This window comes from Athene noctua, chromosome 5, assembly GCF_965140245.1.
Source record: "Athene noctua chromosome 5, bAthNoc1.hap1.1, whole genome shotgun sequence".
In the NCBI taxonomy this organism is placed as follows: Eukaryota; Metazoa; Chordata; class Aves; order Strigiformes; family Strigidae; genus Athene; species Athene noctua.
Window position 1 is genome coordinate 3,860,100 of NC_134041.1, and position 21,520 is coordinate 3,881,619.

Sequence of the window (21,520 nt, forward strand, 5' to 3'; positions counted from 1 at the left end):
AAGAGAGAAGGGTGCAGAGGCAGAAAAGGACAGGCAGCTTCCTCATTAATAAAGCACATCAACGCGAGCCGCGCCCGAGTCTGGCAGCTCGGCGTCCCTTTCTGACGGTGCAAAGGGCAGGGCACTGGAGCAGGGGTCCGGCGAGACGCAAAAATGGAAAATCCCCGTGAAACGAGGCACATGTTTTATTTGTCAAAAGAAAAATGTGTGCACTGGTTTCTTTCTTCCATAGGGTGGCAATGGAACCTGGGCACAAAACAGCTACGCGGTTTCAGCTGCAGGAGTGATAGCTCTGGAGGAACTGCATTAGCTTCCTATTCAAGGTGCTGACTTTGATCTATGAATCCTATACGCTTTCGGGCCTTGGTACCTGCAAGACTGCTTCCCTGCCTCCCCCCTGCCTGCGCCGCCTCCAGCCGCGGCGAGGGGCATCACCTGCACCACACTCCTCCAAATTAAGTGTCGAGGCAGCAGTGACTGGCTGTTATCACAGAAGGACCATCTACTCTGGAATTTGCCTCCCCCCCTTGTCTGACAGAGCTCACATCTGCTAACCTACAGGACACAGCATAAAGCTCATTTTTTTTCTCGTGCCCTTTGTTTTAAAGTGCTGCCAGTGAAAAATTGCAGGTTGCAGTTTGCTTTCAAAAAGGATTGTGGGGAAGTAAAATAGTCTTTCCCTTGTCTCTCAAAAGTAATTGTACAATTAGGTTTGTATATGCACCTGAGGCATAAGGTGGTTTTTTAGAGATAAATAAAAGCCTAAACCAAAAAGCTACAAAGATACCACTGTCTCATTCAGGAAAGGCAGAGAACAGGAGCAGATCTAAAGAAGTTAGCAATTTCCTTATACTATAAACATTTTGCTAAACTTCAGTAATTTCCCCCAAGTTACTACAGGGCAGCATTACTCTTTTATAGATGGGTTTCACAGCGTGCATTTTTGTACCTGGTCTTTATAAGGCTGGCAGCAAGAGCACAGCCGTGCTTCTGAGCTCGCTGGTTTTCATACTTGTTTTGCTGCCTAGATAAGCTTGTTTGACTTTTGGCGTTTTTCCTTATACATTACTGCAGTGTGCTAGGTGAGTTATGGGCCTTTCGTTTCAATTGTTTGGTGTTATAAAGGATGAGCTCTATCCTGATCACTGTTGTAGCTCAGTGGCTCGAGGGTCCCACCGGGGAAAGTGTCACAAGCCAAGACCTCAGCTTTGCTATCCATGGTCTGACTGTAACTTTGGGATCGTGCAGAGGCAGAATCAGGAAGAGCTTCTACTTCTGTTCTTCTAGAAAATAGTTTTATCTTTTCCTAGAGAAAGTTAAGGGAATAAATATTTGGTTTTGCACTTAACTATGTTTTAAAAACTAGCTGGCATGGTTTAGATTAGAGAGGGATTTTTCCCGAAATGGCTGGACAAGAGGGTGCGTGATACACTTTCTCTCTCAAGCAGAGAAGAAACCCATTTAGTTTCTCACAGGTGGTAAAGCAGTTGATCCTCGGCCTGCAGTGGGAAGCAGCTTCTGTTCTGTGCATCCTCATAACCTCAGTGTGTAAGGCACACGGGCTACTGGCAGGTAGGAGTGATTAGACGGAGCAGGCGTGTGTGGCTCAGGAGCTGATTTTAGCATCCAAAGCACAATTTCCAGGAAGATGTAGGGTAAGTAGGTGGCAAACAGGACTCAACCTAGTAAACAATGTTTAGTGCGAAGTGGAGCTGCAACACAGTGAATACTTATGATCCCTAACGGAATTTTGTACCATAGAGCAAAGTGAGGGCATTTAGAGATCAGCAAACATCGTTTAGAGCAGTGAGTGACAACGCAAACTCCGGTCACAAAGAGCAGGTTGCTAGTTTAGTGTTACCAGCTGCACATACTCCGAGCACATATCTTGTGTTTCACAATTACTTTTATCGCTTGGTTAGGGAAAAAAAAACCCCACCCCAAACTCAGAACGCTTTATTCTGTATTAGTGTTGTTGCTACTGATAGGCTAGTCCCTAATTAACGTGATGGTACTTTCCCATTCCTCTACCACTCTCCTTATTACAAGTCCTTGGCAATACCAGAGACGTATCTATTACTTAGTCATGAGGTATCTAGACCAGCTTGCTTTTGAAACTAAAGACTGCGTACCCCAGGCATACTGTATTTCTGATTTGCATATGGAAAAGGCAAGTTAAAAAGCTGATGCCCCCATATTGCTTGCGAGTCAAGTAGCAAAAGTAAATGATTTATCAAGCAAAGGTTACAACACCTGTGCCTTTTTGTCAACATATACAGAGGACGCCAAGTCAAGTGTTTCTTCTAATAGCTCAAACAGAAATTTAGATTCAAATAACCCCCCAGATAGGACAATTATGCGGTGAGCCGCTGGAGTGGCAGAGTGATGGATGGGGTAAGCAGAGGCAGTGTATGAAAAAACAAACCGACTGAAAAGTTAGTTCTGAAGCTGCTAAAACCAGACAAAGCCACGAGGCCTTTTGGGGCCTTTGTTACTGAATCAGAACTACTGACTTAAATCAGTTTATTTCCTGCTCTCTTCTGTCGTGGAGCTGTTGTCCTGCTACAACCTTTGTTGACACAGGAATAGGGCCTTTTTCTAAATAAAATATTATATAAATTCTAAAATACTCTTTTAAGGAATTATATCTGAGGCAATGTGACATAAATCAGAACATGCTGCTAATGGAAATGTCTACTGCTAATTTTTATAATGCCCATTAAGAAAGGCACGCACTGGTTTTGGTTGTTTAAAAACAGCCCAGGACAGAATGATCCTTGCTCAAACCCAGCCATGCTGTTGTACATTTGTCTGCGAATTTATTCCAACATTCTGTGAATGCCCATGTATGGGAAATGTGACTTGTGCTGAGCGGCGCTGTCACAGCCCCGTGCACAGACTCACTTTTGCAGCATTTTAAGACTAATAACGATGATGCGTAACTAGTGCCTGTAGTCAAACGACCCACCAATCGGAAGAGAAAATCAGAGCCACCAAAAAGCTGACCATAATGTTTTCTTATAGCTTGGAGCTGGACCGTAATTTTAAAAAAGCAGATGTTCAGATACAGTCTTCATTTTTATTTTGTTGTTCCAGCAGTAAAGAGTAGCTTAACCCTTATATTTGAGCTTGACTTTCAGAAGCTCTGAGTGTTCACTGCTTCCTCCTGTCTGAGGGAGCTGTGTGGCCTGGCAGTTAGTGGTCCTCAGGACCCATATCTTAGGCTGACTCTGAATGTACTATAAAAAATCCTGATGGAAAGCAGCCACCCCAGCTGCTTTTAATAACACAGTCCTATGTGTTTTTATATTTTCATTTTGAAAATATCCTATGTGATTGTCCTATACACTAATTCCCTGCAAAAAGAGTACAAAAGCATGCCTTTGTTTAGAGGAACGCTAAGTAAATCCCAAATTCTTGCAGCTAGTGTTTTTACCTCCCTCCTTCTCCGATTCAAAACACAGCCAACTTCAGAGTTGTTTCATGAATAAGTAGTGAGTTTTGCTGATAAATTATATATTTCGTATCAAGTGGGTTGTGGTGGTGTAATGATGTATAGAAGCACAGAGATGCAGCTGGAGTCAGGGACTGGAAGTCAGTCTCCTTACCCACGGCAGCATGTTTGACTTTAATTGAAAGCTGTGCTTGAGTATTGTTTTTCACTGTACAGCATTGTTATTCACTATACTGCATTACATAGAAGCACTTAAAGTAAGGGTAGAGCACTTTAAAATGATTTAAGTCATAAATAAGGAGGATAAAAGTTTACAGTCAACAAACTTATCTGGGAAACCTAGGCTGCAGGATGCAAATAAGTTTAAAATATTTTGGAGACTTAATACCGTTGTGTCTGACTACATAATCAATTTACCAACTAGTAGTTTTTCAAGTCTTCTGGAAAAGGTAAGTAGCATTCTCCAAAGGGTTTCAAGTTTCCTGAGCTATGGAGGAAAATACCAAATGCTTAAGGACTTTAACAGTATACCTTGACATTCCTGTTTCCCAATTTCAGTGTATTTCTGTGTATTCCAGTTGTTTCCAAAACGACTGGAGAAGTAAGATGGAAATGTGAAGGCGTATGAAAACTTGACACATACATGAAGCGAATAAAGGAAGAGGCCTGAAAAGTGGGGTGCAGGCTGTGTTTTGTTAAGGCATGAAAAAAAAGTCAGAACCTGATGGGTTAAAACCCTGCTCTGCACTGCTGGTGTACTTTCTGTGACCCTGTTTAATACAGAGAAGGTTTGAGATTCGATGTAGTTTAACCTGTGCTGTCGACAGAGCTATAAACTAAAGCCCCTAAATTGTACACAGAGAACAGATAGCAAGAAAACACATAGTGTTCACGGGCATCTGGTTGCAGCCCTGTAAACTGAAAATCTTCGCTAATGAGTGACTTGTGTTTCATTGACAGCATAGGTGCCGAAGCCATCGCAACGGAGTCTGTCTTCATGCATATACTGGACTGTGGCATGTGACAGCCATTCATCTGTACACTAATTATTCAGATGCATATAAACGATTTGAAAGAAATCACAAGAGCTAAGAGTAGTGCTCCCCAGTTTGCTAGTTATTTGAATTATTACTTTTTAGTCATCGCAACCAACTCAAACCAAAATTACAAATATTTCTTGCCGTTGACCTTTAAAAGAATTGTAACATAGTCAAGCAATCACTTAAAACTACAAACTGCAGTTGTCCTAAAGCACTAGTGCGGCTCACTTTTTTATACCTTCTCCCCCATGATAACGTGATATTAAGCACAGACTTAATTTTTTCAACATCTGGCTCAAATTAGCTGCTAACAAAACTGCCAACAACTATTTTCTTAATCGACCCTGGGAATTTGATACAGCTTGGAAAAAGCACATTTAAACCTCGTCCTTCTCCTAAAGAAACACAAATGTTTACTTGAGCTTCTGATTTGACCATAGCAGGACTATGAATTCAGTTAACCCAGCTTTATAGGCCTGCCTCAACCGGACTTTTTTCTCTTTGTGTAAGGAAACAGATGTGCTCGCAATTACAAAATCTCCTGCTCACTCAAAGCCCACCATGCAAATGGCCAGCCAGGAATCTGAGTCTCTTTTTTTTTTAACATGGAAGTCATTGGAGAAGTCTCCCGTTGTATCTGGTGGGGGACTAAGGTGCGCTGTTACCTGATGGGTGTCTCTGAGCTCCTTTTGCACATGCAATTAAATGCACTGCCTAGGGAACAGCTTGGAGCAAAAAGGCTGTGAAAACCCAGTCCTAGAGAAAAAAAAACAAACAAACCCCTGTGCGCTAGAAGCCAATATCTTAGAAAGCAAGAGAGATCTTTCCAGTTACAAAAGCAGAGTTATTACTACATAAGCCCAAAAAACCACAACAGACAAACAAACTGCAAGTGACATTTCACTGTAGTTACTGAGACCATGTGGGTGAAGTGACAGCGGCAATGCAGCTGGCTCCGCGGGGACACGTTAGAGTACACTGAAGAAGAAGAGGCTGCAGGCATACAGAGAAGTCGAAAGCGGCCCACCTGAGTCTGTTGAGGGATATTTACAAAGCTTGGATCCCGTGGTCCAACACTGACGAATCGGTTTGCGGGGGAGGTGCTGGGTGTCGAGTAGGCTGTGAAGGGAAGGGACACATGCGTTGAGGAAGCGGCACTAGATTGCACACGAACAACACCAAAACACACTGTCTCAGAGCCACCTAAGCAGATGTTTAACACAGAAATGTGCAAACGTTTTAGAGAGCGAGAGTTTGGTTTTAGACACTGGAAAGGTTTGGTCTTAATGGTGGGGATATAAACATGGGCTGCTCCTTGTGAGGCAGGACAGCAACGATGTGCGCTCGGGGAGGAGGGTGCTGGGTCACCTACGCTGCTCTCCATCCCCCAGGAGAACCCTGCAGGCCCTTCCATGCTGGGGTAGCACAGGAGACTTCTGGAGGTTCTGGGATTGCCTGACTGTTTTCACTCAAATATGGGCTATCTCTGTTTTTCGTGGAGTTTTGTATAACTGTCAATTTACTAAAGAGTTTATGAACAGAATCAGACCCTTATTTCATGCTAATCCAGAGCATTCTCTCTTGATACAAAGTTTTGGTTTTCATACTGCTGTGGTCTGCACTCTCTAAAATGTTCACTTGATGTGTTTGACAAACTAGGAAGATCCTTTCGGTAAAAAATTAATGGGTTGCAGTTTCACTGGGGTGGTAAGTGCAATCAGTCTGAAGGCTGAAGCTGCCTTTAAAAACTGGAATGGCTCCCATAAATGTAAAGCTATTAAATGCAATGCAAGCCAAGAACCCAGATTACTTCCAAACTTGAAATACTTTAATGATTTTATTGTTGCATTATATTCTCCACTGCAACTGTCCACAATGCCACGTACTTCCACATCCAAAAGCTTTCAATGCACTTTCAGTCCTCTTCTCGTTTGAAAATCCCCCATGCAATCTTTTCCCTTGTTCAGTTTTTTGCATGTTCAGATCTAAATTCAAATAACCTAAATAGACGCCTTAATACAAACAGTGATTCTGCCTATTTTAAATATATTTATGGGAATGCATTCTGCTGAATAAAATCCCCAGACAATCTAACTATCCAATGAAGAGACAAAAAACAATGTTAAAAGGAAAGCTACTTGCCAAATTCCAGTCAGGCTAAATATAATGTTCAGGCCTCAACGCTACAGAAAAATAAAGTGACTTGGAGAAGACACTGAATTGTCTGTGCAGACGAAAGCCTGTTGCCTTCCTGAAGGCACAATGTTTGGTGCAGAGGCATTACGTTGGAGGAGCCTTTGGTTTAAGACTGTACTGAATCAGACCAATGCTCCACCTTATAAACTCTCCTCTCTCTTCCAGAGGCCATAAGCAGAGGCACAGGGAAGAGTCAAAACAGGTCACATATTCACTTTCTCATATTCTTTCCCACCCTCTGATTATTTTCAGCTCAGGGACTCCCTGTGTTCAATGGCCCGCAAGGGATTTCTCATTGATGAGTGCCCAATCTGCCCTTGAACCCATGCAAAGGTTCTGCATCCCACAAAGCCCTTTAGTGAGGAGTTCCCAAGCCTACGAGCATGCGGAACCGCATCCGTCCCTTCCCTCTCCACCCGAGTCTCACAACCGTCTCATGATGCCTCCTAATCCTTAACAATTAGACAGCTTCACTTTCTCAAAGAACATTCTCCTGAAATCACCCCAGGAACTGCATATCTTTATTTCTTACTGATCTGGGGGGAGATAAGGCACTCCTGACTTCTAAGAACAAATTCTTCCCAGTTGTTTCTGGTGAGGTGAGCTTTTCTCTCTAAAAAGCTAACGCTTTGCTAGTACTTGCAAAATTCATGCAAGGAACACCTTTCCTTCACAAAGTTTTAAAGGAATTTTTAAAGTGCACTAATTCATGTTTCCAAGCTGATTTTGCAAATTGCAGTGCAGCTTGCATATTAAGAGTATGAACAGGTACACTGGTTGTTATTCATATCTGCAAATCAAGGAAGAAATGAACTGAGTAGATTTGGTGAGATGTTCTCCTTGCCTTTTTACCATGTTAATTTGCTTAATAATTCAAAGAAGCCACAAATTTGCAAAGGGTTTATCTCTGTTGCTAGTGCCATGTATTAAGATTCTTCTGTACTGTTTCATGGTGAGTTTTTTTGTTTTTTTTTTTAACTAACTACTGAACCCTATGTTGTGCAAGACTAAAAATTCCTTCTGCAGTGGGGAAAATCAACTTAAAGCTCAAAACTCAAACATCTGGTGTTTGGTTCTTCTGGTCTACTTTTAAGGAAGCAGAATGAGTGGAGAGGCCATTTAATCCCTTGGAGCAGGTAAGTTCCACTCAGAACGGATGGAACTCAAGGTCTTGTTTACAGTTCCCTATTGACGGATACTTTTGCTGTGATATTTGGTAGAAAATCAAAGGGAAACCATCAGAATGTTGTCTTAAATGGCTTCTCTGTTCAAACAAAAATTCTAAGGCATTTGAAAACTCTATAATATGCACAAAAGTTTCCTCAAACCCTGCTGGGTGAATTACTATGTATACCTTTCTTCCGTAATGCTCCAAACTATGTTTAACTTGCTTTCTGAAAATACTCAGTCAGCTTGGTATTTCCTTAAGGTCATATAACTACTTTGCTAGAGCCGAGAAGTGAAGAGTACCAAAACTACATACATGCAGAGCAGGCTTTTTACACTGGACTCTCCCAAGACGGCAGTCCCACTTCACTGTAAAATGTCACGCAACGTTTGCGGATTGTAAGGGGCCATTTTGGCTAAGACTATTAAGTTGACATGGAATACGTATCAGCAGTGACTCCTGTTTTGGTGAAATTTGATTCAGAAAAAGGAGCAGTACCGAGTGTTGCTCAGACCATCACCAACACGGCTTCTAGCTGTATCTTACTGTCTTAATAAAAATACCCTTGTTGGACTTGGAGGTGGGATTCCTGGAAGTCTTATTACTTCTTATCCCTATATTCTGATCTGAGATTAGGATGGGGCAAACTGCTCTCACTGGTTAAAGCTGCCTCCTATTATAGTATACATAGGCTAAGCCTACGGTGGGGTCTTCAAACTCCTTTTTGGGAGAGGGAAAAGAGAAAGCGTGGAAAGGAACAGAAGCCAGGTCTCTTAGGCAGATCTGATCATTATCAGCTTTGCTCCATGGGAATTGCATAGATCTACACAAGTTTACCCTAGATGATACCGGCGTGTTGGGCTTGAATAGAAACATCTTCCTGCCCAGCCTAGTCTTTCTGCTACTGGAATTCACTAAGGATTGTTTGCAACATCATAGCCTATAGCCAAGGAAATGAATGTGATGCCACAAATTTGCTATGATGCTTCACTTCAGGAACAAGCAAAACAGGAGCTGGCAGAGAAAGAACATTTGCTCACACAGACAGCTTTGATATTTAGCCAAAATGGCAAGAAATTGTATGAAAGACAAGACAAACAAACAGTTTTGGGAACGTCATGTATTTTAAAGTTGCCTGCAGTAGGAGAATGCTAATTTAAAATATACTTCCCTGAAATAATTTCTATTAAGTATAGGAGTGTGCCATTTATCAGACAGTTCTGGATTAAAAGGATCAGCCTTTGATTAGTGAAGATGATTCGGGTGAGCGATAACCTAATGTACCACTAGGTCTCTCTCTTACAGACCACGATGACAGGTACATGTGCCTCGTATGAAGAGCTGTACTGTTTCACAAAGGACTAGGAGTCAGTTTAGCCGTTGTGGAGTTGTAGTGAGAAAATTAACGGGAGGAATGCAGTGCAATACAGCAATTCCTACCACAATGCATTTGGCAGCTGAGACTCTGAGAGGGAACTGCAAATTCTAACAAATTAAATGATACAGTCATCACCCTCTTTTTTATGGATGGGGAAAGGAGCAAACAGAAAGCTAAAATGGCTTGCCCAGAGGGTGCTCAGTCAATGCATAGCAGAGAAAGGGAGAGAAATCCAATCTGATTATGAATCCAGCACTATAGCCACAAGATCATTCTTCTCATCCTGACACACATGCTGTTTAACATGAAAACTCCTTTGTGCAAAGGGACATTAACTGATAACTATCTTGCCCAACAAGGGAAAATAGCTAAGTTTCTCCTCACGTAGTGAACCTTAGAAAATAACATCTAGTTTAAGAATGCTCTTTCAAAATCATGGTGTACAGGATGGTAGTATCTTAGACTCTGTGTCGCAATGAGGGCCACGGATTCTAACAGTCAGATCCAGTTATGATAGTGATAAAGTCCAACTAGCACGTAGTGGAGGTGGTGTCTTCTTTGGGCAATGAGATCCTAAACCCAGAAAATGTCCAGTTCAAGGAAATATTGTGTTGTGTTTGTTATGGGTTACCAACCAAACAAAATTGAGAAGAGATCCAAGGTAAGATAATTTGGGGACTGCTTCTGATATCAAGGATGTGTTCTATTGAAAAGACTTTTTATGGTGGAAAAATGAACCCTCCCGTACCTCATGAATCCCATCTCCATTGTGTCATCTCACTGAGGGAAATGCTGGCTTTCCAAAGGGATAGGCTACATAGCTGAAATTTTCAACTCCCAGAGCATGCCTGGCCACCCAGTAGTGGCAAATCCCCAGTGTGCATCTCCAGGGGCTCTTCCTTCCTTGGACAGCACTAACGTTCATGTTTTGGTTAATGTCACAGCTGGAGAGTTTCACTATTGCTCTGAGAATCATTAACCACCTTGTTGTGATTTTTAGCTCTCATTCCCAGGAGGCTATGCTGTATTGAACAGCTGCTCCTGGCTCCTGCACCCCTCAGGAGGGCCATATTCCAATTTTTGGTAGAGCCTTAACTGCATTTTGTTTCTGCAGAGGGCTTTCTGCTAGACCAAAAAAGGGAAGGAGAATGGAGCAAATGCCAACCCCTTTCACTCCATTTCCTTGGCGGGGGGTTTCATTCTCCTCCACACAGCTAAGGAGAGAGTCTGGCCAAAATCTAACATCACTCCTGCCTTTGTTGCATAAGTGACTTTCCAATATCCTAAAGCTCTGCAGGGCAGCCAGCCATAACCCAGCGACACTCCCAGAACCGGTGCACTCGAGCAGTTCGTAACCATGGAAAACACCTTTTTGTGCAGCTTTTATGAAACTCTGGTGAATCTGCACTTGCTATTTGAAGGCTAATATTTAGTTAAGGAAAAAATAAACATCGACGAAAATGGAGGGTTGGTACTGATTGACACACTAAATGGAGTCCAGTGGGCCCTTCTGGTAAACTCTCACTGCGAGCCCAAGAACTTCAGTTTTATTCTCTATGGGTCCAGCCACTTCCACCGGCTTTGATATATATATGTAATACTTGTTCTTAGAAAATGCTTCCTATAGTCTACTCTTTTTTTGTAAAATTTATCCCTAAATTAAATTATATGCTTCTTTACGACTCAAGTCACTATTATTCAAAACCCTTACCGAAAGGAAGATGCATGCCTGAATATGTACAGAACTATATGTTTAGACATCAGCCATAGCTAATTAACAAACAGTAATTATTTTCTTAATCTTTTGTTTAAATACCATTAACTGGCTGCTCTTGAGAAAAAAACCTCGATTCCCAATTAACGTGGCAGCTGTCTGCTGAGCACTGAGCCACAGTGACCAGCCCGAGCCGATACCGATGGGTGGTGGTCTGCGAACTTCAGCAGACAAATGCCACTTTTTATGCCAGCTGAGAACCAGGCCAGACACGCATTTAGCTTGTTTACATGATCACAGTATCATAAAAATTAAGTATTAAGATTACTGCTAAAATGATGTTGGGATTTTTTTTTCTTTTAGCCACCACACACTGCCAGTAAACTGAGTCACAACTGTAATGACAAATATACATTGACCTAGTTTCATTTTTCCCGGTTCTGAAGACAAGGAAGTAGTAAGGCATTGCTGACTATATTCAGTGATAACTATGACTAAATATTAACCTTTTAGATTCCACCGCTGAATCTTATTGATAGGACTTAAAAGACGGTATCTCCTGTCAGAAAGCATCAAAACTTCCTGATAGCACAAGTGTTGGTCTAAGGTCAGAAAGAGGAGCGGAGGGGAGGGAATGAATCAACTTCTTAGCTCAACAAAAATCTGCTGATCAGTTCTAGAAGTCCTGATTCTAGAAGATCATGTTCACAATCTTACCAGACTTTCTCATACTAAAACCCATTTTAATTTTGAAGCGAGCCAGAGCATCTTGCTGAGTTTGCAGTTGTGCGGTATCGCGTAGCAGAAGGCAGTGCAAAACTCTGAGAACTACCAGATTTTAAAAATGCCCCCTGGAACCTGTGCAAATCTCCTGAACAGTGTATAAAGCTTTAAAAACGTAGGCTTCACATAGTCTGAAGAGCGAATACTTCTTCGCACATCCAGCAGTGGTTGCATATAGCATTTAAATAATAAGCCTGAAAAGCACACAAAGGGATTTGCTCTTTCGATTAGATTGATTTTTGTTTGTGGATGTTATTTGGACTCCCTTCACTGTGGAACAAGTCCCCTACAGTTGCCATTAAAGCACTGAAAGCTTCCCTTTTGTTTTTAAATGTCAGTTTGAGCATAGCTTCATTAAATCATTTCACAATTAACTCCCTGAACATCCAGACTTTTTTAAAGCATCAAACCCAGCTGAATTGCATTTGTTTCCCAGCAGAGTGAGTCCAAAGTGGTATCCCCAAGTGTGCATCCAGGAATTTGTATATTTGACTTGTGGCTACACAAAATACATATGGGAGCCGTGTGGGTGGTGGAGAGAGGATTAAAGCTTTCTCCCTGGGCCTAAGAAATACCATTGCTTCTTGCCCAAAATGCAGGGCTCGGGAACAAAGTCATAAGGGAAAGACGTCTGGGTTAATCTAGGAAGACTTATTCCCAAAGGAACTATAAGTGAAGTGAACTCAAAAGAGTTATTAGTTTAGCCCAGTATGTATAAGCAGCAATGTTTTTGATGAGGCTGTGTCTGACTTCCGTGTAGTGTCTATCCTCTAAAGCCTGACTTGAGATACCAACTCGCCTCCTCGTGACAGTAAAACAAGATCCCCCAGGTCCAGCGTCTGTGTCACAGTTTAGCTACTGGCCTGGATTTCTCTCATACATGGTTATGTGAAATGCCAACGAAGTCAGAAATAAACTGTAACCTTAAGCTAACTCTTTTCTCGTTAATATAGAAGCAGCTCAGAATTGTGCCCATCACAGACAGAGCGGAGAGCTCTCCTGCTTCCCAAGAGCTAGTCCAGTCTCATCTCTGAACAGCCGATAGCCGGTGAGCGCAGCACGGCGTGTGCTGCTCTTAGCCCTGCGTTCCCGCTGCGTCTATACTTACTTGGAGAAGTGGGAGAGGTGGCCCCTCCTTCTGTTGATGTAGTTGGAGGTTTTGTGTCTGGCACTGGCAGAGGCACAGGCCTAGCCATTGGTGGCGGAGGTGGTGGTGGCAACATTGGGGTAGGAAGGAATGGATTGTGCACCTTGCCTTGGCTGCTACCATTGGGCTGCCAAAAAACAAGCAAACAGACAAAAATTATACTAAAAATCAGCTATTAGGAACCTCCAGTAATAACAATCTAGTTGAAAGCTATGTGCAATACATTTACAATTACTTGAGAGGTGGCAAAGAATGTGCTGGGTCAAATTCCCCATTGACTTCAAGGAACTTTTTCTCAAACCCTGTGAACCTTGTGAAACTATGGAAATTCTCGCTTTTAAACATTTGTCCTATTAGCAGCTGGTCTGAACTGCCCTGGATTAAATTCTACTACTCTTTACATTTCCTGCAGCCACTAATTCATGCTCAGTGAGCAGTATTTTTGACCTCTTAAATCCCCCAGTTCTGTGCCTCTGTTATACCCTTAGGATATCAGTGCCTAGGACTTGAGTGTAAATTTCTTAAAGATACTGCTCATTAAGAGAAAACCCAAGCATTTTTGGTGGTCTTAAAAGTCATGGTGGTATCTTATTACAGGAAAATGAATAAATATATATTAAAGTAACTGCTCTCCCACATCCCTTTTGAGTTAGAAATAGTGTAGCTCGCAGTTTAGTTGCCATTAGGATCATATGGAGAAACGACTGAACTTAGAACTGCTTCATTTTGCACATTAGGGAAAAAAAAAATGCCTCCATTTAGTCTGGGATGTGGTCAGTCACAGGCAGAATGGGCCCTGTTATACAAGTGTGGTCTTTCAATTAATCACCAGAAAAACCTGTCCATAAATAAGTGTTTTCAAGTATCACAAAACCAAGAAGCAGGCTTAAAAAAAAAAAAAAAAAAAGCCACCCCTTCCCCCAACTTGTTAAGTTTGCATTTTAAATGTTACACAGCCTGGACACTTGAAAACCATAGAGATAGATGCCAAATACCATTATAACGAGAAAATAGGACAGCCTGTGAATCAGGTGTTCCATTTTAGTGACAAAAATGATGAGATCACTTTCGACAGCACTCTACAAATTGATCTCACTGCAGTTCTTCTGGCACTGAGCATTGGCTTTTCCATTGATGATAAAAGCTCAGCTTTAAACACAGATCCATATTCTAAGTACTGCTAAAGAAAATAATATTTTAATTCCTGTTAGGGTTTCCATTAGCCTGAATTACTGAGGACAAAATACTCATATTGGCAAGAGCTTGGGACCTTATTTTCATTTCACCCGCTTTGGCACTGACAAAAGTCCTAAAAGTCCTGTAGGTGCAAATCACACTTGTGCTGGAGCAAAAACGGTTCAGGACATAAATAAGACTCAAATTCATCTGCATTTAACTTAACAGCACTCCCACCGACTTCAAAGATTGCAGTTACTAGTGTTTGCAGAAAGAAGCAATCCTTCAGGGTTATTTATTTTTCCAACATCCAGTACCTTTAATAAACTAATATATTAGTGACATCTCTCAAACACTATCTTGTCTCACAATTAGGTCCCTTTCCTGCCAAGAAGACCCCTGCTGTATGTTCATTGTGAGTGTGCTAACAGTTCATAATGCTGAATGGTTTGGGATAAATTAAGCAAATGAATACTCAAGGAAAAAGAAAAGCACTATATTGATTTGTTGTCTAGACATAAATGTATCTGCTAACATATTGCAGACATTATTCAAAGCCAGTACTGGCTGGAATAAGTAGAGTCAGTTTTTCTGCTACGGAGAGGAAAGCACGGAGAACAATATAGCTTATTAAATAAGCGTAATAAATTAGATGCTAATAATTAAACTAATTCTCATTAACACTTTCAATCGTATGTATGTCAGGAGAGAAACGGTAATTTTGCCAGTTATTACTTCATTGGCTGGAAAAAGTTACATGCATTACATTTCATGAAATATTCAGAGCATTATTTTAGATTTGATTTACATAAAATTTATAAATTCTGTATTTGACCGGAATGCTATTTCAATAATAGCAAGATGATTCACTTTATTTGATTAAAAAAAAAATGAAAATGGTTATTTGAAGCTTTGGAACTCTGCTTAATTTTTCATAGAGATAAGGGGAAAAGATAACTGCTTACAGAAATAACAAACCATAATAAACTGTACTTTTAACATCTTGAGTTCAAGTACTGGTCAACTTGATCTAAAGTGCTATAAGGCAGTATTTTTTTTTTCAAATGAACTTAGCTGATCCGAAACATCTGTTTCTCACCCTCCCTTTTCCTGCTCCTTCCCCCCCAACTCTCCCCTGAACTTCAAAAATAATTAATAAAAATTATTCTGCCTTCATATTTTGTTAACCCTAGTTCCACTAGGGTTACAACGCATGCAGCAAAGTCATTTGTGGAGGGACCCAAAAGGTCACTGTATCACCAGCTTCTCTGACAGTTTAAGTTAACTTCACCACAATGTGGTCGAGTGGCTTTTTTGGGGAGTTTTTTGTTGTTTTTTTAAATATTTTTGCAGTAGCAGCATTTTTTTTTTTTTTTTTTTTTTTGCTTCCAATGACTATTCAAGGTGTGTTCCTGTATGCAACATGCTGTTAAAATAATCCCATAATCCCATGGTTAATTTTACATAGGACAAACACTTCTGAAGAAATAAAAACGGCTTCCTTACATTTAGGAACCCCACCTGTCCAGCCTGCTGACCAGCGTCGGGGCAGACAAGTTGGACAAACTCTTTCAGAGTCTCCTGAGGATGATAGCGGATTGCTGGGTGTGAGAAGTATGGCCCAGGCTGTTGAATAATGGGTGATGTTGGAAAATGAAGAGTCGATGGTGTTGCATGTGGACTTGCTATAGGAAAGAAAACAAAGAAGTTATATAGAGTTTTGCCTTCGGAAAATAAAACAGTTTAAATCTACTGTAGTGTTACTTTTAGTCTTTTTTTTGAAATGTACAGTATTGTTTATACATCTGATCTTCACAATTAATATACTAGACCACATTGTGTCCTACACTCACTTCATCTAGATCCTGAAAGCAAACGGAGCCAGACTTTTTGAAGGATTTTCTGTATTTTTAGTGGACACGTATAAAGGAATCAGCAGTCCTTTGTGAAAGTGAAAACTATTCATCACCTTAAGAGCAGTCCTAATCAATCAGACAATAAAAAAAATGTATTTGGGAGATTAGGGTTGATTTAATTGACATTTCATGTAACTGGAATTTGCACATATGAATCCATTTTGTATTGTACTATAAATGGTTGATAATTTAAAGATGGTCTAACGCTTCCTGTTGGTTTTTTTGTTGGTTTTTTTTTTTTTTTTTCCACCTCAGTTTAGGAACATTTATTTTAAGTAACGTGTTTTCATCTAATGAACATGCTCAAAGTGGCAAGATCGTTTTGAAAATTACATTTACATTTCTCCTGAATAATGTTAGGCTCAAACCTTCAGCAAGCCCCCAGCTTGCATTCAGGGATGAAGTTTAATTTGGTGAATTTACGGGCCAACAAGCCAGCTGGAAAACGTACTACAGTGAAGGTGTAAAGGTGCGGTGTACACTAGCCCATTGGCAATGACAGATTTTACTCTCAGCTAATTTCAGCAGAGAACTACAAGTGCAGCTGATGATCCTTCTGCTCTCCTATGTTATGTGACACCTTTGCCCAGGTCCTTGGCCTTCAAGATATATCGGGTTGGACCCTTGTTAGCTAACAGTGCTTTCCATGGTTAGTTGTCACCATGAGGTAGCAACTACTGACACTCCTAGGGCTAGGAAATTTCCCTTTCCCCTCTAAAATGAGAATTCACTCTTGCTTTAGAATGGCCAATTAGTCTGGTTTCGCACAAGCTAATCTGTAAGTCATAGTTTATTTCTCACCAAACAGTCATCATTACATCCCTGTTACTCCCTTGACATGCTATCCTAATAATCTTTCAAGGGTGTCCATGTGCATATACCGCACTTGTACACCACACAAACCTGATTAAATAAAGGCTATGCAAGGGAGGTAATATCCTACAGAAACTCAGGTGTTGGCTTTGAAGTAAGTTAAATATACAAGAGGGAAAAAAAAGCCTTTGGCACTTTTCAAAAAATCAGCGAGATGCAGGAAAGTTAACTAAAATCAAATACAAATGAGCAAACACTCATTTAATGATGATTATTATGAAAAACTCTCAGTTAAGTAAAAGCTAAAATCTGCTTCTTAGTCTTGTTCATCGCCAGTTTAATAATATGACACTTTATTAATAATTTTTTTCTTAAGCATTATTAAACCATTAGCAAACTCAGAGCCTGATGTGGATAAAACATGTACTCAGAGACAGCAGCAAGGAAACCTACTGCATTATCCTATAAACATTCATTAAGGGTTGGCTGGGCAGCACTTCTATGTACTTCTTTCTCCACGACTGGATAGGAATAATTGCTTTGACACCACCACCAAAAAGAGCTGCATTCATGCCTGGGGTGCTGATATGGGATGAATATGAAGCTCTCATCCTTGCCATGAAAAGCTCCCCTGTAACCTTGTTAACCCCACGAGTCTGCCCAGTCTGCTCCCCTTAATACTGTTTAAAAAAATTCATGACAGAAAGAGAAACTCGTAGGAAATGTGTGGTGCTAAACAGGAAAACGCCACTGAAAGAAAGTATGGGGATGAGGAACCAAAAGGTAGCACAGAGCCTTCCGCTGTCTCTGATCAAAGGAAGATGTATATCCAGAGAAACTCTTCTGAAAGCATGGGCTGTACCTATCTTATAACAGCTAGATATTGTGGCATGTGGGCTGAACTGGAAAACAGTGTCTTCCCACAGCTGTGCTCGGTCTGCAATGTACACTTGGGAGAAGGAAACAAGAAGCAGCATATCCCACACTCCTTGTTATGGAAATGTCGACAGTTATTCCATGGCCAAGGCAAACACCTGTGTGCCCAGCCTGTTCAACCTGTCTGCACATCTGGGCTTATCTCTTGTTTTTTTACAAACCTAGTTAATTATTTCTTATTCACTCTTAAGACAAATAGTTTTGTCCTGAGTTTGCATCTTAAATTATAGTATATTTGAAAACTCTTCAGATAAAGAACCCAAATCTTCAAAGGCGGAAATGAAAGTTATTTTCCTGTCCCCAAACTCCTGGGAGAGGCCGTAACTTTGAAGCGTGCTATTAAAGGCAGAGATAATGTGGGATTCACCTTAGTAAATGCAGGTGTCTACCATGCAGCTAATTATCCTAGAATCAATGGAGAACTAAACAGAACTAATGGTGTCTAAGGAGCTGTTCAACTCATCCAAAAACAGACCACTGCCCTTGACTAGACTTCACTGACCACACCAACTGGCCTGCCAGAGGATGTGAAGGGAGCCCACTGGTACTAGCTCCGAGGTAGATACCGCCAGTCTACACACACACACCCCGTCAGTTAGGTGAATTCTACTCAAAGTGTCAGCCTCCGATCATACTTACACCAACCCCTGAGGTGTAACTGCTTTAATGACACTTATGTCATAGCCGCTTTACAGGTATGAATGTATCATCACCTTCTCCGGGAAGCAACAGTCATTTTAGAGCTTGTCAAAATATTTTGCCACGAATATTGTTTCAGCTAAAGTTGGTGGTAAGCATTTTGATGACTACAACAAAATTTTCATTAGCATACAACATTTCTCTCCTTTTTTTTTTGATATAAAACATTTCCTTCCTCTCTTTCTTTGTTATCTCCTTTTATAGTTTCCCCTTTCCTTGTATGCCAAATGGAAGATGAAGGATGAAGATAAAAGTGACAAATGAAAATTTATGTGGTAAACATCTAATTAAGTAAAAAAATAGATTGGCATTTTTAATTTTTTTTTTTTCAAAGTTCATTTTAGCACCAGCTCTGTTAATACTATTTGGAATTGTCATGCAACTGCACTGTCCTTTGTACACATCTGGGAACAAATTAATTCCTTTTCTTCCGCTCGGTGAAAAGAAGATAGAAATGCTATTTCAATCAAACAAGAAGGAATAAAAAATTGTACCCAGGGAACATGTGGAAATTCAAAGCTAGGCCTGAGACCACACTGTATTTAGCTTTTCCGAGGTATGGCTCTTCATTTAATAATTTGATTTGCTATATAAAAGATGCGTTATGGATATTAGAAATACTCATATGCATGTAAGTAGTGGGTCTTTCTCTGTTGCATTGACTTTCTCAGCATGTCAGGGTAGAAAACAAAGGGGAAAGCATTTGTTGATGAACTTCTCAAAGAGAGAGAGAGAGAGAAGAAAAATGAATGCAGAAATGATCAACAAAAATTCAGGAAGTTAAAGGGCCACAAGAAGGCGAAAGGGGTTCCTCTTTGGAGTCTTGGACAACGCCTCAGCACAGCCTCGAAGGGCTTTCTGCTGTTCATGGGAAAGACTCGGGGAAGGAAACAAGACCAGATAGGCATCAGTCCCCAGTCTGTGCCATATACCGACATGTAGGGTGCATCTTCTCAGAGTAGATGGATTAGCATAAGAAGTAACGAATGGAATAAAGATCTCCAAAAGGTTTGCTTTTGCAATCTCTGACTGGGAAATATCAAATTTCTCAAGTGGCAGAGGAAGGGTTGTTAGGTAAGTGGGAGAATCTACTACTATTAAACTGATTAACATTACAAATGTGCCTGCCTTATACTAGAGAGAGAATTAAATGCTGAAATGCAAAAACTGTTGGCCCAGAGACAGACCATTACTCCAATAGCTGTTCTGTGGTCACCGACTCTGGTGAATGCAAAAATGGGCTTCCACACAATTTGTGAGTGAGGAACACAACCGTGTTTCCAAATACATGGATCCGCACAAATAGTTTTAATCAGTTAAAGGACGTGAGGTAGTGGAGCAGCTCTTTTCCCTATTTGCCTCTGGAAGGGGCAAGTGACCATGAACAACCCCCTTTGGTCATGATTTTCAGAAATGCTTAATAAAAATTATAAAGTCATGGCTTCCGAAAACCATGCCTAGAGTGATGCAAATTTTCCTGTGTATAAGAAGGGCTATTACTACTTATGTGCTTCTGATGGGATATTACAAGTCTCAATCAGTGATTGTAAATTCTTTGAGATCTTCAAATGGAAGATAAAATAGGTCTTTGTCTATTATTTATTTACTTATTGACTTATTATTTATGCATCCCTAAGCAGCTCCATGCTGCCAAACCATATTTCTCTTGGCGTCTTTCAGCCTGTGACATTTATATTTTATTATTGACCTCACTAAATGACATAAAATATAAGTTCTACAACCTATGAAAATACGTGTCTTCCAGATCAGAGCTTCATTTCTACCTGCTGTAGGTATGGAGGAGTTGGACTATCTAGCGTTATTAAATCTGTTATTTGTGTGTGGGGGTTGGAAGCAGGAATTATCCTTCCATCTAAAGGCAAGCATAAATATTTCAAAGCACACATGATTCTAATTCCATTGAAGCTCATCTGAAACATCCCAGACTTTTTATTGAAAATGAGATGATAATGTATGGTGGCCTGCAACAGATATACCAGTATTTTAAAACTACTGCTATTGGGCCAAGTAATTATGCAGTACAGCTGTTGCGTGCTACACTGGCTTTTTTAGTGTTTTATGAGTTCATGGTGCTGTGCAGCACAGAAGTAAGGGGATTTTTCAGAACGTTGAATTCAAACGTCTAATTATGCAGGCCTGTCTTGTCTTTTCCCTTCTTGATTTGTAGTAGCCAATAACAAAGTAAGTAACCAATAAAATAAGTTGCATTCATTGATTAGGTTAGCACTTCAGATGTCTAAGGCCAATGAAGAAGAGCCAAAATTGTGAATTCTATTCAACTGAATGATCAGATAATAAAGAACCAGTTAATCTGAAACAGGTTATAGTTTTCTTCAGATATTTAGTACCCTTCTCAGGGCCTTCTCCTGGAACAAAGGAGCAGTCCTAATAAAGATGCATGGGATCCTTTCTCCCAGGGAGCACTCACTGATGTGGTAAAGGGACTTTTGCGATCGCACCTGCAGTGCTCAGACAGATTTCTCCACCAGCACAGCCCAACATATGGGGGAGATATATTGATCCATCCACCTTCCATCTCCTTTTCCAAAAACCTTGCCAACCCCTTCAAGTCCAGATGACTGGATGAAATTTCTTTCTTCATAAAGTCGTTTGAAGTCTTGGAAAGGGTCATTTAGTGTTGCTCTCCTCCCGCTTGGGAGAAGCTTACTATCACCCTGCACTCCTCGCCTGCTCAAAGAAGTAGTAGTGGTCTGGGGACTCAAAACCACTGTTCCTTCCCAGGCACAAGGGGTAGTCCATCAGACCAGGCCAGCAGTGGATTGGCTTCACTAGGGCACAATGCTCAGATACCTCCTCTATAAAGTGATAATTAAGTTTACTAATAGCTCATTAAACATTGATCAATCTTCCTAGAAATAGCAACATTATAATCATAATGAAACAGGATCATTTTTATCAGCTTGTTTTTGAGGCCATTATAATTGGCTTCATTACAATTAAGAAAGTATTTTTTTAAAAGTCATTTCCCTGGAAATGTTATAGAACAGTTTGTTCTGCTAGATATTTCCACTTCAGGCTTCTAAGTTGCTTTAACTCCCTGCATGCTGTAAGCTTTCTC

General features: G+C 40.7%; 1 protein-coding gene across 13 annotated transcripts in view; it reads right to left on the reverse strand.

The window, feature by feature from the left end:
- Window positions 1-21,520, reverse strand: part of NFIA (nuclear factor I A) — a 358,382-nt gene that overhangs the window by 24,430 nt on the left and 312,432 nt on the right. For 8 of the 13 annotated variants that reach the window (XM_074906091.1, XM_074906097.1, XM_074906090.1 and 5 more), the window contains 3 exons: window positions 15,563-15,741; window positions 12,842-13,007; window positions 5,522-5,613 (listed from right to left, as the gene is read on the reverse strand). In XM_074906091.1, coding sequence (XP_074762192.1) covers window positions 5,522-5,613; window positions 12,842-13,007; window positions 15,563-15,741 — 437 coding nt within the window. The remainder of the gene's footprint in view (window positions 1-5,521; window positions 5,614-12,841; window positions 13,008-15,562; window positions 15,742-21,520) is intronic. The other 5 variants (XM_074906098.1, XM_074906088.1, XM_074906100.1 and 2 more) reach the window with 2 other exon arrangements.